The sequence below is a fragment of the Cyprinus carpio genome, chromosome A21 (genome assembly GCF_018340385.1).
Source record: "Cyprinus carpio isolate SPL01 chromosome A21, ASM1834038v1, whole genome shotgun sequence".
Lineage (NCBI taxonomy): Eukaryota > Metazoa > Chordata > Actinopteri > Cypriniformes > Cyprinidae > Cyprinus > Cyprinus carpio.
Genome location: NC_056592.1, coordinates 17,153,791 through 17,181,571, shown reverse-complemented (window position 1 = coordinate 17,181,571; position 27,781 = coordinate 17,153,791). Strand labels below are relative to the sequence as shown.

Genomic DNA, 27,781 nt, shown 5'->3' with positions numbered 1-27,781 from the left:
AAGCATTTGTTGACCGTTTTTGTGAGATTTACAGTTCAACAGTTCTACTCGCATTAGATTAATGATAATTATTGTCTGGCAAAACAATGAATTAATCAAAAAAATTAAAGTCTGACCAAACGGATAGGATGGTAAAAACAGCAATAAGGAAGCAACAAGTGTGTACTGTGGTTTATTCTGTACAAAGCACTACAGTACAATTAAAGTCTCTAACATGGCAACAGATATTTTTTTTCCCTTTTGCCTGAATTTTGTCTGAAATATACTGAGGAATGACTCTTAGAGCAGCGTTAAAACTATTAAGTGCAGTTATATACACAAATACAGTTTAAGAAAAAAAATGAAATTCTGTTCATCACGAAGAACACTTGATCAGTTAAATGGGGGTGAGGAAAACCAGCCGAGAAATTTCAGGAGTGTAGACATGCAACAAGCCACAATCATTTGTCCTAGACATTAGCTTCACAAAAGACTAGAGGGCTTTTGTTGCCAATAATAGTGTTTTACACTACACAGTTTCAGTTCAAATTTTATGTTGAACATTATTTAAGATATCAGCCTTTATGGAAAATTGAACATGAATTCACTAAATGTCAAAGACTTGACGTGTTTATCAGGCTTGCAATATATAAAAATATATACAGCAAGATAGAACAGACCATCTGACTAGTCCAGTTAAGAGATCTAGTACATAGTTGCACTTTCTCAATGACTGGTAAGTTGGGGCAGGATTTATTTTGTTTGTTTGAAAGTTTTGTAAGTGTTGGATGCCACAAAAAAAAAAAAAAAAAAAAAAATCACACAGTTCATGTTTAAAGGCGCAGAATAATTTACACCAAAGAATTTTGGGAATATCAGTGGATATGATCAATCATAACAGTTCCTTTGTGAGTTGCATCAAGTTCTGGATTTTGTGCCAGTTTGGCAAAGATTAATTCAAACACTAAAAGGATCTAAAATAAATTATAAGCATACTTGTAAATGTCTTTTGTGTTAACATGATAGCAGGCGAATTTTGGATTATTATAGAAAGGTACTTCAAAACGATGGTCTTCACGTTATTTAAACAGTTGGCTAGGATCAAGACACTGACATTTTAATCTTATTAATCACGATCAATTAACTGCACTCTGAAGTCCAAAGTAAACTTCTGTTGGTTCTGTTCAGAGTTTGAATAATTTTTTCGAAAACATCTTTGTCAATCTGTGTCCTCTTCTTCAAAGACATTACTGACGGAGATACAAAGCGTTTTGTGTACCACCTTCAAGTATGTTGTAGTGAACAGCTGAAGCCACCAGATACCCTCAGCGAAAGTATTGTGAGAAAACTATAAATGTCTGTTGGGAAATGTAAACTCAGGTTAGTTTGCTTCTATAGATTAAACCTTCATACTTCGGTTTTCTTCTTTATCATCAATCGTTCCGAATTCTCTTGGGTTATGCTCTTCTCACCATCCCTTTCTAATTGTATCAAACTTTCTTCCTCTTCTGCTTTTTCTTCTCCATAGGGAGAAATTGGTGAATATGCACAGTTTAAAGGCATGTCAAGTGGTGGAGGGCTGCTGGAGGGGCTAAAGGAGACCTGAGGGGCTACATCAGGGGGAGATGGAGCCTGCGGGACAGCTGTAGTGTTTAGGGTTGTGGATTTGGTTTTGGCAGCTCTGATGAAGTTTATAGGGTATGTAGTCATGAGTTGCGGGGGGTATTCCCGGATCTCGCCAGGCTCCAGGGGCTCAGGGCCACAGGGGTCATGCTCGCTGCATGACAAGCGTCCATCCAGTTTGGATATAAAAAGCATGCCATCTCGATGTTCGACGCAATAGGAGCTAGGGCACATCTCACAGAAGGAAGCTGCTTCCTGCCCACACAAGTCACACTGATGCCAAGGACACTCCCAACGGCCTGAAACGCAAAATATGTCATACACTGATAGTTGAATAACTTCCTCCACTAAGCTGTTAACAGCTGCGAGCGGTCAAATTGCGTTTGTGAATCAGATCAGTTTATTCATCGAAAAGATCTGACTCACAAATGAACTGGATATCATTTTGTCTTAATCTACAGTGAATAATATTAACTTAAATTTCATCTGTTCCTCACAGAAAACTGTCATATGATTTCAGAACACATAACGCATGATCGTGTAAGAACATTTGTTTTTTTTAACTACTGTAGTGACTTCATGGTCAGTGAGTGGTCTGTTTGAGACTACTTCAAGACTGACCTGCGGGTCTCTTAGTGAGATTGAGACAGTCAGCGTGGTAAACCTTAGGGCAGCCTGGCCTTTTGCAGGACACAACCTGTCCTCCATCTCCACAACTAAAGCATTCATCTTCCCGCTCCTTGATTACTTCCTGCTGGGATTTACGCTTCATCTGAGACTTCTTCTTCAGTTTACGGCCTTTATCATCTGATGAGGGGTTGTTCTGATAGACACAGAGTTGATTTCTATTTACAATCACTTATCAAAGCAGAAAATGTTTCTGTGAAAAATTACATTACCATTATCTATTTTTACAATAGATTGATAATTGGTTTTCCCAATATTTTTTCTTTTAATAATGATAATGATAAAATATTTATAATTCCAACCAATTATCAGTCAGTCTTAAGTTATGACATGATATTATACTGTATAAAAGATAACCCCTGGAGATCATCTCCTTACTTTTGGCCTCACTCCCAGGAATCCACTGCAATTAGACGCACCACACTTGCACACCGTCTTCCCATTGCCCAGACACTCAAGGTTATAGTTGAATGTTAACTCAGTGCCTCGGAAGAAAACATCAGCACTTGTTTTTGTGAAAGTCGTTTAAATGCAAGGCTGTACTACATAAAAATGAAATTTTACTTACCAGCAGGGATATCTGTAAGCGCAAAAAGCCCAACACGCGTGTCTCCGTTGACTGTCCATTTTTGCGTCTCACAGTTTGGCTGACAACTGTGGTTCATAAAACGGGCTTCATTTCCCTTGGGCCCGGCATCAATAATTCGATCTTCCAGAAAATGCAAAGCAACATATTAAGTTTCCCATAATCACAGAAATCACAGAAAAAATGAACTAGTGGTATAGTTTTAAAATCTCACCTTGTCCAATGTAAGCATGTAGAAATTGCCAATATTGTTCTCCTGAGCATGTTTAATCCGGGTACGACATTCTTCCTCATCAATCACCTCTCCAACATATTCGTTAACAAATCCTCCTTGGGTTGAGCATTGAAAACAAAGAACTTGTTAGAAAGCAGACTGGACAAACTAAAGCTATTTATATCCAAATCCACACTGGCTCTCTGTATATACAACACTAATTCCAAAAAAGTGTGGACATTTTGTAAAATGCAGTGAAATAAAGAATCTTTAACTTTTATTTAACTGACAAAAGTACAAATAAAAGATTTCCAATGTTTTCACTGACCAGCTTAAATGTATTTTGATGTTGATGGCTACAACACACTCCAAAAAAGTTGGAACAGAGGCCGAATAAGAGTGAAAAGGTTATAGAATATCCAAGTAAACTGTTTTGAAAGAGTCCGCAATAAGAGCTGGTAATAGGTAAGAGGATCATGTTTGGGTATAAAAGGAGCATCTCAGTCTTTGCCAGCAAAGCAACTTTTAATTAAACTTATTTTAATTTCATTAAAATAAGTGTTAAACAAATCAAAAAACAAAAATTAGGTCTTTCACCAACTACAATACATAATATTGTGAAAAAAATTCGGGGAATCCAAAGAAATCTCAGTACATGTAGGGCAAGGCGGGAAACCTCAGGTGAATGTGCATGACCTTTGAGTCCTCAGATGATATTGCATAAGAAACCATTATGCGATGTTAAATATAGCCACATGTGGTTCGGAGTACTTCAAAAAACCACTCATTTACCACAATCTGCTGCTGCATTAAGAAATGCAACTTAAATCTCTGTAACGCAAGGGAAAGCTATACATCAATTTTATGCAGTGATCCCGCCAGGTTCTCTGGGCCAGAGCTCATCTCATATAGTCAAAGATGAGTCCATGACATCCAAACCGGACATCAAATTCTCGCTCCCAAAGACCAAAGGGACCATCCAGACTTTCACCAGTGTTAGTGAAAGTTCCAGAAATTGAGATGCTTATACAGATGTCATGTTAGAGAAAGATTGTTTACTTTAGAAAAAAAGGAAAAACAGCAACAGAATTCTTGGGGTGACTGGAATATGTGCGAAGGAACCATTGACACGGAGGCATATTTTAGGATTGTACAGAGACATATACTGCCATCAAGATGACGTCTTTCATGGGAAGTCCATGGTTACTAGACATGTGGATGTGACTGACTGGCAAGCAGATCTGTCTCCTATTGAAAATGTATGGCCCATCATGACAAACAATAACGACTACAGACTGCTGAGCATCTGAAGTCTTGTATCAACCAAGATTGGGCAAAAATTGTGCATGCAAAACTTTTAACAGGTAGTATCCTTAATTCTGAAATGATTCAACATTGTAATTAAAAGGACAGCTGATGTTAAACTTGCCTCTGTCGCAACTTTTTTGTTACAGTCATCAAAATCTGTTTATATTTACAAAATACTATTAAGTTGGTCAGCAAAAACATTGGAAAACTTTTAAAGGTTAAAGAAAATTAACAAATCACAGATTCTTGATTTTTATAGCATTTTACAAAATGTCCCAACTTTTTTGGAATTGGGATTGTATATTTTAAGTGGGAGGAGATGGACTAATTGTAGAAATAGTATATGAATGGACAGATTCTAATGCTCAATATAATAAAAGTCCCTTTTAAGGTTGTTTACTCTAGAATTGAAGAGTTTTATTATTATTTTTTTACTTGTGATTAGAGCAAGAGAAGCAACATTTATGATATTGTTGTCAGATTTAGCTTAATATCATGCTAAGCATGAACTGTGAGCGTTTAAGGGATTAAAACCCAAAAATGAATTAATTTACTCACCCTCATGTCATCCCAGTTGTATATGACTTTCTTTTCACAGATTAACACAGATTTTTTAGAAAAAACTGTCACTTCAGTGAACATGTGAACATGGCAGGAAACTCTACAAGCAAAATGATGGGTGTGTGTAAGAAAGATACTAATATTTTAATCCTTTTTCACCTATAAACTCTCCAGGTAACTGTCATACATGGGCTCAAATGGAGCTTCATGGACCTCTCATGAACCCATGCGTGACAGTTGGCTGGAAGAGATGGTTTATAGTTTAAAAATGATGGGGGCCCGTACACTTGCATTATATGGACACACAGAAATTGATTATTTTTCTAAAAATAAGTAGTTCATCTGAAGACAAAAAAAGTCATATACATCTGGGGCAGGTCCATCACTGTATACCATGTTTGTGGAGTTAGTTAATGGAGTAAGTAAATGTAAACTGCTTTTTAAAAATCGGGGGTGCCAGTGTTTCATATGGCATGGTGGCAGCTCCTATTGTGCTGGGTTGAACCCTACGCTAAATCAGGAGCTAATTTAGTTCCGCAAAAGGCGTACCGCTACCTAAAATTATTCCCAGTTCCTGCAGTATGAACGCACTAAAAAGCAGATACTTCGACCAATTGTTATATAGTCACTGCTCATGAAGAACATCCGAAATCAGCTCAGGTTTTGGAATGTACTGTAATATGTCATTTAATGTTTTACCTTTTTGATGTCGTGCACACAGCGCAGCCCCCAGCCTCGAGACAGCGTTCTAAAGATCTCCACCTGGCAGTACTGTCGTTTGGTGAAGCACTGGTTCTGGCAGCGCTCACCTGCAGGACACACCTGTGGGTGACACTCGTACAGCAGCATTCGGTTGATGCACTCTGAGTCCATACCACAGGGGTTCTCATCCGCCGCTTTGCAGTTGCAGCGTGGAATCTCTGAAAGGTCTGCTGAAATGATCAGGACTTTGCCAATCGGTTTGTTCACCTATGGAATTGACCAAGTTAGGATGTCATTATATAAAGTTAGCAATCAATCTCCTAGTGTGTCTTGTAGGAGCATGTACCTTAATATGTTTGTATGGTGGAGGTTTCTTGTCATTTAGTCGGTCTTCCTGCAGCTGCCGCAGTTCTTTCTCGGCCTGCAGTTCTTTGAACCTTACTGCAGCTTCTTCCAGTGCTCCAAATGAACCACATTGAACATTTGGATTTCAGCATTCATTTTTCATTTGAGCACTGATTTCAGCTACACCAAGAACCATGTTAAACAAAGGTTTTCAGGATGCTAGGTTGTTTTGAATGGTTAGCAAGGCATTTCTATGTGGTTGTTAAGGAGTTCCAGATGTTGTAGTATGTTTCTATGCAGCTTCTAGGGTGTTTGAACCAAGTCCGATACCTAAATTGGTTCAAGTCTCTTTTTCAAAGTATATCCATTGGATTTTTTTAGGGATGCATGATATGTCTGTACCATATTGGTTCTCAGCTCATATTGAAGATATTACCTTTTGCATATGTAATTGTACATGCTCATTTCCCTTATTTATGCATTTCAGACATCTTTGCTTTCAACTCACTTGCATTCTATATAACTTTCTTCTATGGAACAAAAAATATTTATAAAAAATGTTTTTTAGTCATGAAAGCCAATGTTTTAGCTTTGGCATTGACTTTTGAGACATTCTTTAAAATATTTTCTTTTCCACAGAAGATTGAAAGTCATGGAGGTTTGGATACGAGGCTGAGTAAATGATGATCATTTTTGGATAAATATTCCTTTGAAGGTAATATTTAGAAACCTTTAATGTTATTAATAATTTAATTTAAAATTTCTAAATTGATTTTCCTAAATTGTAGCATTTAAAATGATTGACTTTTTGCTTTCTGTTTTATTTTAAATGTATTAATACAGAATAGTGTACAATATTAATATGGGCAATAAAATGAATAATAATTTTATATATCGATTTCAACACCAGTTGTACTGTTCACTGAGCTAAAAATGTTCATTTGACTGCTTAGAAAAGCAATACTGCATTCGCATTATTGATAGCAAAAGCAAAATGAAATCAGTTACAAAAGATACCTTTCTTATAGGTAGAGTCAACTCCCTTTCCCATTTTCTCTTTACTGTTGGCATCGCCCTCCATGTAAGGAAAAACCCGGGCTTGATAAGTCCAAAGGTAGTCATTAGAGCCAAAGAAAAGAACCGGGAACTCTCCGACATCATGTCTCATGCGTAGAATATTCTCGGGAATATCATTGGGATTGCTAACCTCTGCAGGCCACCATCTATCAAAGAGTACAGCAGAAACTGTTGTGTACAATGATTGTAAAAGCCAGGAATTGATGACATTGGAAAGGAAGTTAAAAGTGGCTTTTGTGGTTGCTGACCTGTAGCGGCCAACTTTCACCCACACTACCTCCTTGTAGTGCAGCTTCTTTCCAGCACGACAGTCGTTGCAGTACCAGCTGCCTTCTGGCATGTCGATGTTCAGACACTCTCGGTGAAACGCTGCAGGACATGACTCGCAACACAGCAGACTACCTCCTGATACAGATACAGAGAGGAAGTGTTTTGGATGAGGAAATGTTTCTGATAAGGTCAAATAAAGTGAACGTGAAATGGAGGTTCTTTAAAGGGGTCATATGATGCGATATCAATTTTTCCTTTCTCTTTGGAGTGTTCTCTTTGGAGAAGATCTGTAAAGTTTCAAAGACAAAAGTATCAAATCCAAAGAGATATTCTTTATCAAAGTTAAGACTCTGCCACGCCCCCTTAAATTACTCGTTCAAACACGCCCCCACATATCTACGTCACTATGTGGAAATATTTGTGTAATGCCGCCCAAATGTTCACGCAAAGAAAGAAGGCGTGGTTTCAGTAACCGCAGTTAGTGTTGAAGCAGCCATGTCAGACAGATGCTGTGTGTATCTAGGCAAAAGAAAAAAGCAATTTATTTGGCCTTCCGAAAGTAGATGCATTCAGGAATCAACAACAAAAACAAAAAAACAACATCAACGCATCTTAAAGACGACCGTTTCGTGAACCTAGGAGAGGAGGTCATTCTGACTTTGCTACAACAATCTGGCGCTTCAGAATCATCTACTGTAATTATGTTTTGTTATTAGTTTAAGTATTTGCTTTTGAATGTTCAAATCCGAATTTTTCCAAAAATATATCCGCGCTTCACATGTTTTAGAGAGAGAGAGAGAGAGAGAGAGAGAGACACAGGGTCACACAGTGGAGTCAGCTGTCTTAACCAGCCGTGGCTTGTGCACTGCAAACAACACATACGAGCTTCATTACTGTGTCTGTCACTCGAGAGAACTGATGGTAAAACTAAGGACATTATTAACTGTCTTTACATTTATTTTGAAAGATGAAGCTCACAATGATGGAAAGTGGTGTGACAATTCCGACGAGTGCTTGCAGTGATCGGCTAATCACAATGCACTGGGTCAGTTGGCCAATCAGAGCAGACTGCGCTTTGTCGGAAGGAGGGACTTTGTAGAAAACGATGCGTTTGAGAGAGGCGGGGCATAGAGGACCTACAATAATGTACAGTATTTGAAAATAATGTGTTTTATTAACATTCAAGCATGCAAAGCATGTCAACATATTCTGTTGCACCAAATACACAAAATAATGATCTTTAAAAAAGCATCATTATGACCCCTTTAGATGAACTTTATAAATCATCAAGGACTTCTTAAGCCATTTAAAATAAATAGTTTATTGCACATAAAATCAGAGGTTCAAACTGTAATGAAAAATGTGTGTCCAAGGCAGCTGAATTAACCTTCTGAGCAGACGAAGCACCAGCTGACATTGACATGCTCGTGGTTGCGGCAGCCTTTTCTTGGTGTGAAGTGATTGGGACACACTATGTTGCTGTCGGTGAGTGTGACACTCCCAGCAGGTATGCAGTTATCATTGGCATGATATGCCACAGGGCACCTGATACAGCGGGTTAGCTGGCCTGAGACACAAAAAAACAGTAAATTTCATAATAAAAGCATGCAAATTTAAAATATGTGTGATATAGATGCTCTAACGTTTGTTAGCATGATATATTGTTACTATCTGATTTTTTTAATATATTAGGATAGTTTTGATATTGGATATTTAATTGTTCATGATCACTTCCTCTATTTTACATTTAGATTACCTTATTATAATGCTCACTTCAAGTCAATCTTTAAAAATATAAAAAATCAATAACATTAATAACATTTGCAGTCTGGAGCAGGTTAGCAATGTTAGTTACCAAAAGTCAGTCTGCAGATTTCATCGAAGATTATGTAGTGTATGATAGGCACAGAATGTGGTTTTTAATATTCATGCTATGATTCCATCCAAGTCTGATTATTTTGTGCTGATTTTAGAACACATATTGTTTTCTTTTGTCACGCATCTCCTAGCAATGAGGCACATTTCTACATGAGTTGTGTTTGGAATGACTTTAAAATCCGGTAACGTGTGATCCTCAGTCTTTTAGTGCATGATGGCCAGTTTTTCTGTGTAACCAAAGTCTGCATGTGTATGTCTAGTGTTCTGAAATCAGTTCAGATTTTTAAAATTGTGTAGTGTACTAATGCTAATGAACACTGCCCCAACAAAAGCAACATCCAAACATTGTTGTCACGATAATAAGGCAAATGCCCCTGCCAAATCTACAGAAACAAATGTGCATTTCTGTATTTTCAAATGTTTAAACCTGCAGTAATTAAAAATAACCCCTTGCTCACATTTTATGGACTTAATATTACACATGAAAATATATTTTTGCCACCAACCTGCTGTTCTCAGATGAAGTTGCTGGTTTTTGTTGGGGCAGTGTGAACCAGCGTTCATATGTAGCATCACCTAATGTAGAATGTAACTGCTCGAAGCACAACAAACCTTTAGATACAGATGGATTGGTAGGGTTTGTGATGAAACACGACAGGCAGGCGTGCAGAGGGCAACGAAAAGCCCGGTTCAGAGGTACTGTGGGTGCATGGCTGGCAGCACACTCCCCATGGTAGAACTTCCCACATCCTGGAAGCATACAGCGCCTGACGTCCTCAGCCAGGCTCTTACAAGAAAAGCATGAGTGTATACCTAGTAAAACATTTGCAAAACCAGCTGTCAAAGAGCAGTAAAACTGTAAAATTACATCAAGATTTTTTATTTAAATTGTTAAAGTGTGAATTATGAAGCTGGCTCTTACCAGACATGCACTCTTGACATAAAAATTTCCCTGCAGGAAGTTCGTTCTGGCCAGTGCATTGTAGATGGAACACCCCACAGCACTGCCCTTCACACAGAAGGAGATCTCCCTGCTTCTCACATGCTCGGAAACAGCAGAGACATTCATTGAGATGTGTCCTAATATACCATGGCTATGGACTAAATAATTTAATAAATCAAACTGCTTAAACATCCTAAGATTAATTAATCCTCTTTTAGGCTTAAATATTGTTAACATTTTTCCAACTGAAAATGATACTTGACACAGTCAGTTGTCATTTTACATGGATGTACAGCATAATACAAAGATCTCTTGCTACTTTTTGTTTCATCGTGGCTTTAAGCATGTGGAAACTGCCCCACACGGAATAAAAATACAGGTTATTGTCAATATTTATTGTGATAATTCAGTTCTTTCTCATTTATCTTTTTTTAGATAGTTTTATTAGCAGCAATAATTGTTAGTCAGAATAAAGGCCAGTTCGGTAAGGGACGTTAACTATTACAATTACTTTGACGTTTTAATAATCATATTAATTCTATGGTAATCGTAGTTTGATTGTATGTGTTCCTACAGCAACTGTGTTCTCTCAAATGTCCAAGAAAAAATTAAAAAGATAGACAATAAAGGTTAAATGATAAATACCAATAATTGCAACTGCAAAGTCCACACCACAGCTATAACAATAACGATATAGAAGAATGATATCAATGAAATAATTTAGATGCAATTTTTTTTTAGCTGATGAACACATAACTCATTGACAGCCATTCAGAATTCACCTGATTGTTACGAGCTTGAGAATTTAAAATGGCAGACAACATAACTCTTATCAACTGCTGGTGTGGACACTAATATGCTGTATTTATCATTACAGTTACCTTTCTTGGTTACACCTACCTGGCACACATTCTCCTTGAGTAAAGTGTTGCCACCTTTCTCCCCTGAGAGCCTTTTATCCGAGACTCCTTCATGGGATTTTGAATTTTCTTCTCTTTCAGAACACAAGCCATAAGGATTTTGAATTTTCTTCTCTTTCAATGAACCACAAGCAGGTTAGTTAAATAACTAGATTTAATTCAACCATCTGAATGAAATGCCACATATTCATATATAGTTATATAAGTAAGCATTTTTTTTTTATTTGAATTATTTGTTTAATATTATATGTTGCATTATATGTGTTTCAGATTTTATTTTATTTTTTTTTAAAAAAACATCTTCTTTTTTTTTTTTAATTGAACACATAAGCTTGCACATGATTGACATGTTAACAGATTATGTGAGAAGCTATGCTAGTTACAGTGGCCACTTTATAATGCACCAAAAATGAAAAACCCATGATCTTGCACTTATATAGCGCAATATACACTCACTATATAAGTGAATATGTGCTTATATATTCACTTATATATTGGTGCATTTATTGAATGAGCACTGTGCAATGTCCGAACTGAATTCACTGTATTTTATGCTATCTGAAATAATTGCACTGTATTTTATGCATAATCATTTTCTATTTTTAACTGTCTTAAATTAATTTTAAATAAATTTTTTAATCATTTTCATGTTTTTAAATTCCTTGATTTATTTTTGTGATTATTTTTATGATTATTTTACTTTCTTTTATGTAAAGCACTTTGAATTACCATTTTGTATGAAATGTGGTGTATAAATAAACTTGCCTTGTCTTGCCTTGCTTAGTTTCATTTTAACACGGAAATAATATTTGGAAATAGAACAATGAATCGTTTCAACAGTATGTGAACACTGAGGAAGGTCCTGCGTGACTGAAACGTTTGCTGATTTTAACATGTACTGAGCACTTTTCTTTGCACTTTATAAAAATAAAATAAGATTGCTAGTATCTTGATATGTAATTCTTTTATTTGGATACACAGAAAACGAATTTCAAGATGAGCTTGGTTGCTTTTTGATGGATTCCACTTTATAACGCACACATTTCTAATACTTGTGGCCAAAGATGATGTTGTTACAACATCCACCTGTTGACCATGCCTGTGTGTTCTTGCTGCTGTATGATTGGCTGATTAGAAATCTGCATTATGTAGTAGCTGTTTAGGTCATAAAGTGGTTTCTAAGAAATAACAGTGGTATAAGACTAGCTAAAATTACTGACCTCTGAACCTGAGCATTTGAGATCATCTGAACCATCCTCAGCTGATTCTGGGTTAATTGCATTAGGCATTTCAGGGGCAACTTCTGTCTCCATCTCTGTACTTTTGAGGATTGGGGCAGTTGTTGAGTCGATTGGCTCAAAAGATAGCTTGTTCTTACTTTTTGATGATTGTTGTCCAATCCCTTCATTTACAACACAGTTGAAACACAAATTCATTCAAAAGACAATCAAGGCACCAAATAAAATGACTGAAAAGATGAATTTACAGTTTACAAAAAAATGTCTCGGCTCTTCAGGTACCCCTAAAAAATCCTTGCTTTAGATTTTCGACATCTTGTTTCCAAAAGATTATAGAGATTCAGGCTTCTTCACATTTCCAACATCAATGGAAGAAAAACTCAGAATTTAACATAACTGATGATAATTCACTGATCACAGGCATTATTAAAGCCTCTACAAATAAGACTTTGACTATTGAACTGATCTTTATCTGTACTCACCTGTTATCAAGTTTGATCAGTGTCAGTTAACACGTCATTTGGTGGCAATGGTCTCTATGAACAACTTTCAAGAAACAAGGTCCTGGAATTGTCTCTGGTTGTCGGCTATGCTCCAAAATATTCTTAACTTTGTGATTTTAATAATTTAACAAACACAGTTTTGAAAGCTTTCAATGGTCAAACCTGAATTTGTAGACCGTCCAGACGAGCAAATCTTCTGTGACTTCACCTGTGAATGATAATGCTATTAGCCCAATTTTCCATTCATTAGATTAAACAGTACCACTTTAGTTTAGGGACCAGTTCTCACTATTAACTAGTTGCTTATTAGCATGCATATTGCCAGCATATTGCCTGTTAATTAGTACTTATAAAGCACATATTAATGCCTTATTCTGCATAACCATATTTTATACCCATTAATCCAACCCCATACCTAAACTTAATAACTACCTTACTAAAAAGCAGCAGTTAGGAGTTTATTGAGGCAAAAGTAGTAGTTAATAGGGTTAATTAGTTAACAGGGAGAATTTGTTCCCAAACTAAAGTGTGACCAACTAAACAAACTAGACTACAATTGCAAGTAGTATGTTTTTAAAATAGTTATTGTTTAAAAAGTACCTTTCTTTTAGGCACAAGAATTGGTGCAGCTTCAGTGGAGCTTTCTAGAATCTTTTTGGTGGGTTTCCGTTGTCTCTTTGTGCTTAGACACACACCATCACCTATTTAAATGATGAAAAATCATTTCTTTCTGACTGTTATGTTTGTTCTGATAAAAAGTACTGAATATGGTTAGCCCTAAAAATAAATAGTGGCTCTGGCTTGCAGTATGGCCAATGCAAAAACAAAAATGTTTTATTTTCCAAACTTTCATAACATTTGTGACTTTCTTCATAACTTTCGAAAAAGCTACTCACCAGTGGCTAAAGCATTTTGTATTTGAAGCTCCTCCTTATGACAAATGTCAGCACATGGGGATGGGATTGTTTCTGGAGGTGGAGTTAGCGTGTCTACAGACAATACCTGTCTCTCTTGACATGGTGTGGTATTTATTGAAGGAGTGCTCCGAGACTGGTCTTCTGGAGGAGGAGTCTTTAATTCTGGCAGGGGTCTTGACACACATTGTTCTGTCACCTGAGGTTTCTGTGTACTTTCGCCAGATCTTTTCTCCACTAGGCCACTGCAGTTGATTTTTTCAACCTATTCATAAGTTTCAAAATTTGCCAGAATGTTAAAAATGAATTACAGAATACACGAAAACTTTCTTATCAACAACTTAATTAGCTTACATAAACCGAGCTACCTTAGAAAAAGACTCAGGTTTCTTTTTTGCTTTCTTCTTAGTAGAAAACAACTGATCGTATTCCTCTGTCCATTCTATGAGTCTTTTGCTAGGTTTTCTAATACGTTTGCATTCTGTGAAAAGCAGAAACACTTTTGAGCCCACTCAAAATTTCACAACTACACATTATCCTAAGATGATGTTGGCATGGATTACATTGACCTTACCTGTTGGGATGTCATTTTTTTGAAAGTTGCCTTGTATATTTTCAGATGCATTGATGGTAGTTTCCTTCCCAGGCACAAAAGGACAAGACTCAATTGTATTATCCACCAAAACGCCACAATTTTCTGAGGGTAATTGTTCTGTTTTTTGAATACAAGTACCTTCGACTACATGTAACGCTTTGTTACTGACTTGGCCAAACTTTTGCCAACGCTTTTTGGGCACATTAGTTGAGAACTTGGAGTCTGGTTCTTCCGAGGGCAGGAGGTGCTCAGATATCAGTTTGTCAAATGTATCTTTTGAGTGGATGTTTGCTGCAATCTCAGTGGTTTTCTTTTCTGAAGATTTTTTTTTGCTAGGTCTTTGAGCATGTTTTGACACAGTAGAGCTTAGTTGAATTTCTGGGATCATATTTGTCCCAGACTTTAGTTTCATCTTCGGTTTTGATGCAGTTTTGCCCAGTTGACATTTTTGTATATCCACAGTGTTTACTGTGGCCATCTCATCATTTACATCCAGAATCAGTGATGGCTCCTCTTTAACAAGTTCATTTACGGGTAACGGTTCTATTGCCAATGCGGTTCCATCTTTATCCCGGCTATCATGCATATCCTTGAGCACCATTAATAATGTGCTAAACTTATAGTTTGCATCAGGATGAAATGACAAAGGCTGGCTGTGTTCATTTGTTAGTGATTTGAAGGTTATTTTTTTTATATTCTCCACATCTTCCATCTTTAAGCGCAAAGATGGAGAAGAACTAGAAGATGAATCAGAAGCATGACTCTCTTGTTTGTATTTGAATGAATGAAAGGCAACAGGTGCTTGGGATATCAAAGAAGCTACATCTTCAGATTTGACTAAATTTGCATCGTCTTTAAAACTCAGAAGATCCGATGATAGCTGGGTGTGTATGTTACTTTTTGAGTCCTCGTTCAGATCGCAGCTCGCTGTAGTTGGCATCTTCTGTGAAGGGATATGGTTGTCTACATCTGTATTTTCAGGCATTGTAATGTCAGAAGACGACACACAATTTTCTGTTTCGAACTCCTCCATAGCCTTCAGTGCTCTTGTCATCAGGCGACTACTTGCTGGAAGGCACTTCACTCTCCTATCGAGAGCTTTCTTGGCTTCAGTAGATAGATGTTCAAGTCCGCTGATGTGATTGTCTTTGGGTTTCATGCTTATGGAATCTGACATCTTAATTTTACAAGATACCTTCCCGAAAGAACAGTTCACAGATTTAATTCCAGCACGACTAAGTCCCCCATTGACCTGACCTTTTGTTTTACTGAACCAAAGGCCACCCTGGTTCTCCATGTTCTTCTTTACTTCTTGGCCATTTGTAATGGGAAGTTGACTTGAGGTTGAGTTTGACTGATTATTAACAGGGCCATGCTTCGAAATTTGCTCAGTGCTTTTGGGACATCTCCGAATCTGTGGTACAGAATCAATGTCAGAGTAAGGACTGTCCAAAGCTTCCATAGTCTTATCCCTCTCACAATGAAATTCCTTAGATTTTTTAAAATGTGTTGAAGACTTTCTCTGTTTCTTTTTGTTTTTAGACCCCTGATTATGTGGTAAGGTGTTCATGTGCTCTTTTTGTGCAACTGTTCCATTGGTCAGAGGACTAATGTTGGGTAATTCCACTGGCACAGACTCTTTGTTTTCTGTGTTATTTGTAGTTCCTTCAGTGATTGTTTTGGTGAAGTCTGAGCAGAGAGTGGTGACCCTTGGCTTCTCCAGGAGAAGTGCTTCTGCTTCTACCACACTAGCTCTCCAAGAGTTCAGAAACCGCTTGGGTATCTGCAAGTAACCCAAGAGTAAAAATTTCACAAGGGTTTTAAAAAGATATCACAATATTCATTTAACTAAAAGGACGTTTCAGAAATTACAGAGTGTCTGGAGTTTTTGTCTTGTTGGCGTCCACTTCCTCTCACCATTGGGAGATTGTTAAACTGATATCCACCCACAAAAATATGAGTCGATCGCTCAGGGACCCACGCCTGTTCTTCAGGTTCCCCAAATGTCTTGAGGAAATACTGCCGATTGGTCCTATCTGGTGGCTCTGAAACACAATCGCACAAAGAAATTTAAGGAAGGACAGTTAGATATTTTGGGGTGAATTATGTTGAAAAAAAGCCATTGAAAATGTTGTGAATCTGATTCATGAAGTTAGAAATGTGTGTTCAGTGGTTTTTTCTTCTGTGATTGTATACTTACCTTTAATTTTGTGGTAAACTCCTTCAGCTGGGTGAACAGTCACCTGACATGGCCACCATGGTCTATGGTTGAATTTAGCCCATATTACTTCACCCTCCAAGTATTTCACTGGTGGTAGAGCCTTTGTTTTAATTTTTTTTGTCTGCTGGTAGACATCATATATGAATGAGATTAATCTACGGCTGAATAGTTTCAGTATCACCTAAAAAAACTTTTTTCATAAAATATTAAATATGATTAATTCATTCCCCAAGCATAAATTGTGGTTTCAAAAGTTTTGGAATTGTAAAAATGTACTGCCCTCTAAGCTAATTATTATGAAAATTCTACCAGTTTCTAAGATTTTACATGTTCCTCATCTTAAAAGCTAGTGCCAAAGTTGACTGTAATATGAAGAGATATCTAAAAATATTTGTAGTGGTTTGATGTTGGGGATGGTGGGACAGAACCAGAACTTGCCATTATAATCCCAGCAGGCCTACACACAAGAGAAGAAAGCCCACAATCACTTGTAGACCTGTCTTCAAATACAGCTTCTTGCCCCAAAGACGAGCGACCCTTTGAAATTTTGCTTCTAGGCTTGACACCCGATTTTGACTTCAAGTTTGTATTTGTTGCATGGTCTTTTGTTGAGCCACATGAGGCTCTTTCCAGTTGAGATCGAGTCTCTGGATCCACAACTTCATTCCCGTCTTCATCTTCAAACAAAAATGACTCAAAGTGCAGTCCATTTGCAAATGGACTGGATGAGTCCAGACTAAAATCAGGGCTGGGTGGGGACGTGCAGCTGTCAGTCAAAGCAGCATCCATTTTGAAACAGACGTGTCAACAACTCAGTCTGGCTACCATGCCCCCATCTGAGTTCCTTGTGTGTGCACTGTTCCATAAGCCTTGTGGGTCCCTGTCAAGCAGAGGTGGGTCCTGATTCCCAAAGATCAGATCATTAAGGCTTCTCTACGGACGGTAAGTGAGTAAGCTTTGGCTCTAAACAGATGAGACAGCAAGGGCCAGTGTTAAAGCCAAATGTCTGTCTGTTGGTTGGTGATGTTTCCATGTACTTTCAGGTGGATCAGGCACCTGCGGACAGGTACAGCAATGTGTTGCATTACTGAGAGTATGCACATGTGGGTAAAACATAATGGCACTGCTTCCTAACCTGAAAAACAAATTTGTGTATACAGATAAACATTCACTTCATCTGTGTGTGTAAAAAACAATTACAGCATAACAATTCTAAAATGAATGCTGATAACAATACACACCACTAAAGTTTTCACTTGACTGTGTTCATTCAGATTTAAAGGCTTATGCTTAAATGCTTGAAATGAGATCAGTCAGACAAATTTGTGCATGCTTATTTGTGAATTCTTTAAAAATTGTAATCAAAATTTTATAAATAGCAAGGAATATCAGTAATAGAAAATGAAAGCTGCCAACAGGTGCCCAGCAGTGTTGTTTGCAAGTTTATGCCCTTTAACTACATATAAAATATATAATTAATTTTATGTTTATATAATTACATATTTTCACTTATTTAATAATTATTATGCTGAAAATGGTGGGCTAAGATCAGTACTTTGTCTTAGATATTCCAAAACATTACATTTCTTCTGCTTTAACCTTTCAAAGGTAGACATACTTATGTGTTTAGAGTGGTGGTCTTGCTGCAGGAACACTTCCTTATTCATCTTTAGGGAATACAATTTTTGGTATAAGGCAGAATTCATATTTCCAACAATTATGGCAAGAAGGGGCAAAGCTGCCCAAACCATTATACTGCCACCACTGTGCTACATGGGTGGGATGAGGTTTCCATTACTTAAGTGTTTAGTTTTCGCCAACTGTTCATTAAAACCAAAAAGCTCTATTTTGGAAAATATTCTTCCATCAGTCTTCTAGCTCATCCACATGGCCTTTGTAAAATTTCAGACAGACAGCAATGTTCTTCTTGGTGCTACAGTAGCATCTTCCTTGCTCTCCTTCCTGTCTATCCGATGGTGGGCTGACAAACCTTAGCCAATGTCCTGAAGATCTTACCCTGAGGTTCTTTGTGACCTCCTTAAATATTAGTCTATATGTCCTGCTTTTGGAGAGATTTTTGTAATTGACTATTTTCTTGGTAGATTAAGAGAGTGCACTTTTTAAAACCCCACTCTACAGAAATATGTTTTGTAACCCTTTCCACCCTGGTGCCTATCAACAACTTTTACAGAGGTTGTCAGAAATCTCTTTATACCAGACATTGACAGAGATCCCATTATTTAAAACACCTGCTCCAATTACCCCTATTATCATGAATTACTGAATTATTATGATCTGGTAATCATATGTCCATATACTTTCTCCAAAAAAAAAAAAAAAAAAAATACTCCTGAATCGTTTTGCTTAACAAATAAGTGGAATACACAACATAAGTAAATGTAAATATATGTGTATAATTTATTTAATTGGATCTATTTATCTAATTATATGACTTATACTGAGATTTTTTTACAATGTAGATGAATTATATGTTAAAATAAAGAAATTTCTTAAACGTTCACAAAGTTTCTGGCGTGACTGTACGTTAGGCCAGATTAATAACGTACTGCTTACTATTCCTAGTAGGGGCAGTATGGTAAGCCATTTCGAACATATTCCATAACACAGGACCGCAGCAATGAAAGCGGGCGCACATATATATGACAGAGCAAAGACGGAACTCTGACTGACACAATTCACACGAAGAAGTACAACATGAAGAGATACAGTAATGACATGCATGTAAAACTGGCACAGCGCTGGCATCATTGTCACGCGTGCTAATCTCATTAATATTTGAACAAACATCAGCACGAGTTCACAGAGTTACATCGGTCTTCTACTTAATATTTCGTTATTTAAAAACATACAAAATGTTATGCCTAAGGAAACACCTATGTAATCTTACCATTTACATGTTGGCCAATGTCACTGATATCGAAAACTCTTCGTTTGTGCGCGTGAAATGACCTCTTTTTACAAATTGTGAAAGTGGATCAAGAAAATCCCAGCCGCAGCTGCAGTAGTAGGCCAGAGAACCAGAGAACACATTACTATCATCACTCTACACCAAAATAAAAACACATCAAACACATGCATTACAACACTCACACAGAGAGGAACCTTTCCAGTGCGCGATGTCTGAGTCACAACGTACCTCTTGGGTTACGATACGGACGCTGTACTTTTCATTTTCAATGATTGTGGTTTCCTTGCTGCCCCTGGTTCTGTTTCAAGCCCGTGACTGTAGCCTATGTCTATGAACAGCAGCCAATCGGCACGGCAACCCAACCCCCTGTGTGAGGAGCTCTCCTCAACTCCTGTGCTTCACTTTATCCCAAAATACAATTATATATGTAATAAAACGCTCAAATGTACGTTTAATATAACATTTGGTGTTTTATTAATCTCACTCACTTGCAAGAAACTGTGCTCTTGTAACGAGCTGACATTTCTACCCTTAAGTGATATTTTTCCTTAAGTCATATAATCCTCTTCTGAAATAAACCCAAGCATTTAACCCAACTCTCGGAACCGTATGAAATTACGCGATTTTATTCAAGTTCAGCGCTCCTGATCATTCAAGATGGAGTCTGTCGTGTGCTGGCACAGGCCACAAAGTGTTAATTTTCGATTTGAAGTCGGGCTTTATAACGTTACATTCAAGAAGTTGTGACTCGTCTTTCAAATACGCTTTTTTTTACGTTAGAGTTGATCAAATGCATGCGCGTGAAGACATACAAGTGCGTTCAGCAGTGCAGCGCAATAAACGATGGCATAGTGGTATATATTTATATATACTAAGAGGATTTTGTGTAACAGACAAGGCACACAGAAATACCGCGAGCAGCAGCACAAGGCACGTTTCATTCGATCACATCTCTAACATATGAAAATGACATCGAAACTGTGTTGATCCTTATATTATTAGGACGTCTAAACATGTATACAGCACTCTGCCGTTTGTTTGTTTTATTTATTTATTTTCTGAGGAGAGGGAAATGGAGTAGCCTACGACATCATCTCGACGATTGTGGCCGAGATTAATATGAATGTGACACTGGAGCGCTACAATGCGACGAGCAAACAGATTTAGATACCGTTTCAATACGTGACATCGATAAACATAACTGGTGCTTAACAACATCTGTTCCAAATCCTGCATCACTCAAAACCTTCACTTTATAGTCCCGTGAGGTTTATTATAAGGGAGTGCGTGTTTGAGGTTTGGGAACCATTATCATGTCGACTAACGACGTCGTTAAAGATGTTTCTCGCTAGCACCACAAAAGGAGATTTGCGAAAGATGTCAAAATTAGTGTGGACTCGGAGCTGAGGGAGAAAGTGTTTGAGCGCTGTCTGTGGGCCTGCTGCTTTCCGCCTCGCCTGAACAGCGCCGCACCTGACAGAAAATAGACCCGAGCTCCAGTAAAGTTTCCCAACCTCATTTATAATCTATACATAGCCTTAATATTCTTTGTCAATTTTAAGGCGAACAAATACATAGATTATTTCTCAGTCGAATATGGCAGGCTGTACATTTAGCCTAATTGAACCCATCTGAAATATTGCACACTGACTGAAATGAAAGATTACTCTTTGATATTAATAATTTGGCTATCTTGATTTTTTTTTCTTGTTGTGTTGAAATTTGAACAACATTAAATATCATTAAAACTGTATGAATTCTTAATTATGACATTAAAAAATCAAGTTGGTCTAAAAATTAATTAAATATTGATGAAATATGTGTAAAAAATAAATGTTGAAGAACTTCGGGACACAGTTTCAGTAAAAGATATGCTATCCTTTTTTTCATTTTAAGTCACTTTGGGATTTCATATCTATATTGGCCTTTTAACCTCGGGGCCTTGAGCTCCATTTTACCATGTCATATTAAACACTGTGTGTAAGGGGTTAAATCCTAAAGAAAAATACAATATGTTTTTAAATGCAATAATATATATATATGTATATATATATATATGTATATATATGTATATATGTATATATATATATATATATATATATATATATATATATATATATATATTGAAAGCTGCATAACATAGGTACCAAAAGGCTAAAGATGAAAGGTCCATAAAGTCCACAGATGGAACACTTATTGTTAAGGTAATTTTATAAAAAAATAAAAAATAAAAAAAATCCAAAACTAAGGAATGTAGACGTTTTTGCAAATTAATACAAACACTAAAATATTTTGCCTATTAATGCATAAGTACTTTTGAAATTCATAAATAACATAAATAGTATATTACTATTTTGCTCATAATTGTCTTATTGTTTATTTTGCTCTGTTCTGATAAATTAATACCACGCTTTTAGTATTTCTCAAGGCTAAAATGCACACTGTTCTTTCTTACGCCCCCCTAGTGGTGAGTCACTTTTGTCTTGACCTATTACCCTTCAACAATCGTTCACTGGAGAATTTGTTCTTGTTGATTAGATTGCAAGACTTTTGTTTATTTTGTATTTATTTATTTTTTGTAGACTCATTTAGTATATGAACAAAACAAATCAGAACCTGGATATTTCACTTTGACAAAATACATTTAAATAATTTTCATCTGATAAATACAACAAAAAGTTAATCCAATAACTGATATTATTTAGAAATTTGTATATCATTAGGTTATTTATAAGAAAACAGAATTATTAAACAAAGTGACTGTTATATGTAAGTGTTATATTTTAATTGAAGGCCTACTTCAAATCTTTACAAACTATCAAATGTAGTAACAGATGCTACTGACAGGGGGCAGCACAATTCAGCAAAAGAATTTAAGGCGCCCATTGCCCAGGCCCCTGTCCCAAATGGCACACTTAATAGGAATTTGCATTCACTCATGCATGTCTATGAGGTCTATGTCTCCGTATTGATATGTTTCACATTTTACGACTTATGATTTCCCACATCAGTGCATCCTCTTGCAGTGTCTGTAGTGCAGTGGACTACTTCCCAACAGTATATGTGGCATTGTTACCAAAAATGTTGAGTGGCATTTAGGACAAGGCCATGGAGTCTCCTCTCATGCTGATGAAAAAGGGCTATCCTACACGATATGCTAGTAAAGAGCAGCTGATCTGGTGAAGGTGTCTGGTTGTCACCATCTCTCAAAGAGAGTTCCGGAGGCCCGCATGTCTAAGTCTGTGTGTAGAAGTCTTTTCCTGTTGTTTGAGATTCCACTCTCTACCCCACTTGTTTTCCTCCTTAACCTCTGACCTTCGCCATCCCAGCTGACAGCTGTCTTCATTTGTGACAGCTTTCTCCTGCTTTCTATCTGTCTCACACTCTCACTGCTCCCTACTTTTCCACATCCTCTATTACTCAACTTTTTAAACAACCCAGTGTCTTGAATGATAGCACAAATTGGCATGAGTGGTTGAGAAACAAATCTAAATGACTCACTCAAAGTTTTATTGTACATCCTGTATAAACAAAGACTGTAGATTTACAGCACAAAGGCTTACAGAATCTTAATGCACAGCAAACTGTTCACTTCTGGATGGAAGAACGTAAACGCCACAGCTTAATCCTGGTTTTAAACCAAAAACTACAAAGTTAACAATACATTTCAAGTTTAGACCTGTAATTTGACTTCATGTGAATGAGGAAATTATATTTTTTTCATGCTACACTTGAGCCAACTGACTGTGACGAATGACATCTTAAGCTCATCTTGAGTAGGGTTACGTCCTGTCTTGTGTTTAGTTATGATTCAGAACGAGTTTCAAACTGTTGCCATGTGTGGAATCACATGAAGGCAGAGAGTCATTCTCTCCACTAGATGGAGTCAATCACTCTTTCATAGATGATGTGCAGGCCACTGTACAAAGATGATTCTGCAGTGCATACTGCCTATTATTTATAAGCTTTCAAACACATATCCATTTTTATTTATAGAATTTGTTTAATTTTCTTACATGGAGTTTGCTTGGTTCGAATATATATATTCAAATTAAAATTAAAATTGATTTTAAAACCATTCAAATACAGATATCCTTAGAAATAAGCAAATTCTGGGCGGATGGCAACAGTTGCCAAAGTAGGATTGATCCGAAATGTTTCAAAATGTTTTAAAAGGTACAGTATAGTGAAAGTTATTTTTTTTTTTTTGTAGCAATATCTCAATTTTTATTAGTTCATGTTACACCATATTGTTCATACATTTTACTGATTCAACACTTAGCATAGAGTTAATACAATTGTAATCCACACAGAAATAAAAACATAACTGTTCTTGACTGCGTCCTGCTCACACTTCTGTTCTCTTCACTCAAGCACTTGTCCATCAATAAAATGGGCCTGTAGCTTAATGCCAAACAAGGCACAAAACCACACAACCGTCTTGATGAACCAACTCCCGCTTCCTGTCATGGGAGACCATAAAAAAATGTAATTTCAATTACCCCTACTCTGTGCTATCCTGAGCCCGGGTCTTTCATTATGGACACTGACTTGCGCACATGCACACACATAAAAAATGTGGTGAAAAGAAGAGGAAGTCTTGAGGACTTTCAAAGCACTATTGGCAGGGAAAGCTTCTTGTGCCCGGAGAATGGAAGCAAGATGAATAACACGCACAGGGAAACAGCCGCCTGACACAAAGTGAACTGGAGTAGTCCATTCTAGTCGGGCGAGAGGGTCGACTTCTTCAGGGAGCATGAGGTGCGGGGGGAACCTGGGGGTCCTCAGGAGCCCAGGACCTGCTCTTAATGAGAAATTCCTGGGGATTTGGAGGGGCGCAGAGGTCTTCATTTTCTCACTGCGCCCACAGGCTCCTGGAAATGGGAGGTGTGGGCTTCTTTTGAGTATCTGTGGGGTGAAGGAGGGGATCGCTATTGAGATGAGGATGGGTTGGGGGTGGAGGTATGTGGTGAGATTATGTATATGAGCTTGGGGCTAACATGCGGACTGCCACCTCTCATAGCATTGGGGGATCGGGGCTGTTTGATATCCCCCTGGGAGCTAATTCTCAGAGTGTCTAATTAAAAGAATAAGCACGAAAGATCAGGAACCTCATTTGCAGCTGGGCCGCCAGGAGCTCCGCTAAGAGGCCCCCGGGGCTACTAACTACTTACCATACAGCGCTGAGGGCATCTTGGCCTGAGCTCTGAATCGGAGGGGCCGGACATTGTGTGAGGACAACTGCGGAGCTCCTGCTCAGACCGAGTACAAACAAACCCCACTGGGTGGCTGACGGCTGTTCAAGGCTAGGGATGGGGTCCCCCTTTGGGACTCTGGCCCTGAAGGGTCTCTGCATGTGGGATGAAGCCAAGCAGTTACAGCCAGGACACAAAGCCCAACATGGGGCATGCCACAAAAATTAGCTGGAGACTTGCGGCTTTGGCGATTCACACCTTTACAGAAATCTCTTCATAGAGTGTATTTGCAGATTTTAGTAGAGTTTAGTACCGTAGGGGTGAAAAAATGCAGGGCTAATGTACTGACTATTTGTTGGATTTTGAGATGCAAAACCACTTATAAAAACCATCTTTATTTTTTATGTCCAGTTTGGGCTGTTATTTCATGTCTTAGTCCCTGTATTTTAGCAAAACTTCTAGCTCTGATGTTCTCAGACTTGGTCCTCTTTTAGCTTTGTATTCAGATGAAGGGTATCTGAAGCATCCATCTTTGAGTTTATGTGTGCGTCAAGGACAGGCTTGTAATTCAGAACCCCTAATTTAAAGGGATAGTGAAAATTCTGCTATCATTTTCTCACCCTCATGTCCTTCCAAACTCATTTGACTTTCTTTCTTCAGAAGAACATAAAAGAATATATTTTGAAGAATGGTTTTGTTCATGTTATTAGTTAATGTGACCTACTTTCAAGCTCCAAAATGTACATGAAGTTAGAATGAACTATACCTGCTATATTCACTTTCTATGATCAACAGATTGATGTCCAAAATTGCAACATGAACCTCAAATATCATAAAGTATGAGAACCAATGAGGTTTGATGTTAGGTTTGAAACAAGCATACACAGTCCCATGTGATGTTGATCAATGTTCAGATTTGATTTGGAACTTGAAAGTTTTGGACCCCATTAACTTTGACTGTATGGACAAAACAATTGAAACACTCTTTAAAACATCAGCTTTTTTGTTCCTCAGAAAAAAGAAAGCCATATGAGTTTGGAATGACATGAGGGTGAGTAAATGACAACATTTTTAGGTGAACTACCCCTTGGATTCAACTTTACAAATTTGCATCAATCATAATATATTTTCTGAGATTCTGTGTTGATGAAGTGAGCCTTCAATACTCAACACGGCCTAACAAGGCTGACAAGAAAGCTGACCAGAGCAAGTTAATGGTGTGAGTCAATGGAAATGCCTACTGATATCTCTAATCACTCTTATTTGGACATGCAATTTGCTCTCTCTCAGATCTCAGCTGACGTAGTTCGCCTGAGCTCGGCCCATCTCCAATGTCTGCTCTATAGGCCAGAGCAAAGGGCAGACCTGCGGGGCAGGACACGACGAAGGTGTCTTTGCAACGGTCTGCCCTGCGGGATGAGTCTGTTCAACCCCTCTTTTGCAGACAAAAGCCAGAGGTCTCAGTTTGGCCTCTGTACAAAGACACTGTGCTACTCTTGGCAGAACTATAAACATCCTTTCCTTTATGTGGGACACTTGCCGTTGGTTAAGGAAGGACTGGAATAAACAGCACCAAGATGTTCTTCCTCTCCTAAATCTCATACGTCCAATTAATTAGTTTATTAAGGTGGGGGAAAAGTGTGTGCCTCCTCATGGTTGTTTCCAGACAGGTTTAATGTGCATTTAAGGCTGAACAATGGGCTGCTCATTCATATGCAAAAGCGAGGTATATGGAGAAACACATTTTTTGGTCAACAACTAATAAAACAACTAATGAGCAGCAGTGCATCACGACAAGACCCCCCGCCGTATCTGCTCGTTGCAGCTCTCTCTGCTGCAACAAAGAGCACAGCCGTGAAATGGCGCTTGTAAAAGACTGGCACTGGCCCCTCATTGAGATGTCAATCTGAATCGTGGTTCTGTGGGATGAAGCCTGTCATATAACTGTTGATGAGACAGTAGAGGGTTTAGTGCTTCTCACTGGTGTGGGTGGACAGGGGCGGGTTCCAACTTGATGCTGTTGAGAGCCTCTTTCTTCCCACCACTTAATCCAAACATGTTCCGGGATGGTTTATACTTTTATATTTCATTTTGTTTGATAAGTCGTCCTTTGGCTTAATGACAGCAACACTTAAGCCACATGAATGTCACAAGTTTGTGTAGAATCCCATTGTCATATCCAGCATGATTTGAGAATGATCATCTGACAGCAGAATCGTAATGTTGAAATGTTTTTTATTATAATATATATATATATATATATATATATATATATATATATATATATATATATATATATATATATATATATATATATATATATATATATATATATAATATATATATATATAATTATGTGTATATATACTTATATTGCTTATATTATTCTACAATTATCTGTTCTTTTCAGTCAATGAAAATGTGTATTTACAAGTTTTGAGTTTTAAATTTTTTTAATATAGCCTCAGACTTTTGGAACTTGACTGTGTTCAACACATATCTCCTTTAATATATCTCTCACATTTCATCATATTATTTTTGTACCTACTGTTCTCCAAAACATTGTTAAAAAATGTGAATGATAATTTTTGAGGACAAGACAGTTAGATAACTGGGCAAAATTTAAGAAACTATATTCTAAATCAATGTAATCAATTTCTGCTTGTTGATTTTCTATGTCACTGATGTAGTCATAAAGCCTAAATAAGAAAAGTGATTAATATGTGAGGACTAAAACAGTTTAATTGCAGCCAGTTCAGGGAATCACTAGAGTGTGACAGGACCAGTGTGCGTGTGTGTTTCTGAGAGCGACAGAGATGTCAGTACACTTGCTTCAGAATTGAACCTGATGGACAGAGAGACAAAGAGACTGTGTGTGTGATTGAGACGGAAAGACAATATAGATGTTCCTTAAGGCTATAAGAGAGAAAGCTGACCGACAGGAGGCGATAAGAATGTTAGACAGAAACAAAAGGAAAAGAGACCTCGGAAACAAAGCAAGAGTTTATTAGCCTAGCTTTATGTAAATGTCTTTATTTGTTTAACTTAAAATGCAGCTTTTTACATGCAAATATGCTCTTTGTGCGGATCGAG

General features: G+C 37.4%; 1 protein-coding gene across 1 annotated transcript; it reads right to left on the bottom strand.

Annotated features, from left to right (window-relative positions):
• Positions 1-159: 159 nt before the first annotated feature.
• LOC109046322 (histone-lysine N-methyltransferase NSD2-like) lies at positions 160-19,604 on the bottom strand. Its single transcript, XM_042711090.1, is given in 23 exon segments — positions 160-1,901; positions 2,224-2,425; positions 2,668-2,774; positions 2,858-2,999; positions 3,090-3,206; positions 5,658-5,927; positions 6,007-6,119; positions 7,023-7,228; positions 7,331-7,487; positions 8,740-8,919; positions 9,843-10,043; positions 10,153-10,276; positions 11,074-11,176; positions 12,291-12,495; positions 12,997-13,042; positions 13,435-13,535; positions 13,731-14,013; positions 14,117-14,229; positions 14,323-16,126; positions 16,216-16,388; positions 16,544-16,685; positions 17,003-17,620; positions 19,473-19,604. Coding segments are annotated over 22 exon segments (5,655 nt in total). The 5' UTR covers positions 17,354-17,620; positions 19,473-19,604; the 3' UTR covers positions 160-1,386.
• Between the last annotated feature and the right edge of the window lie 8,177 nt (positions 19,605-27,781).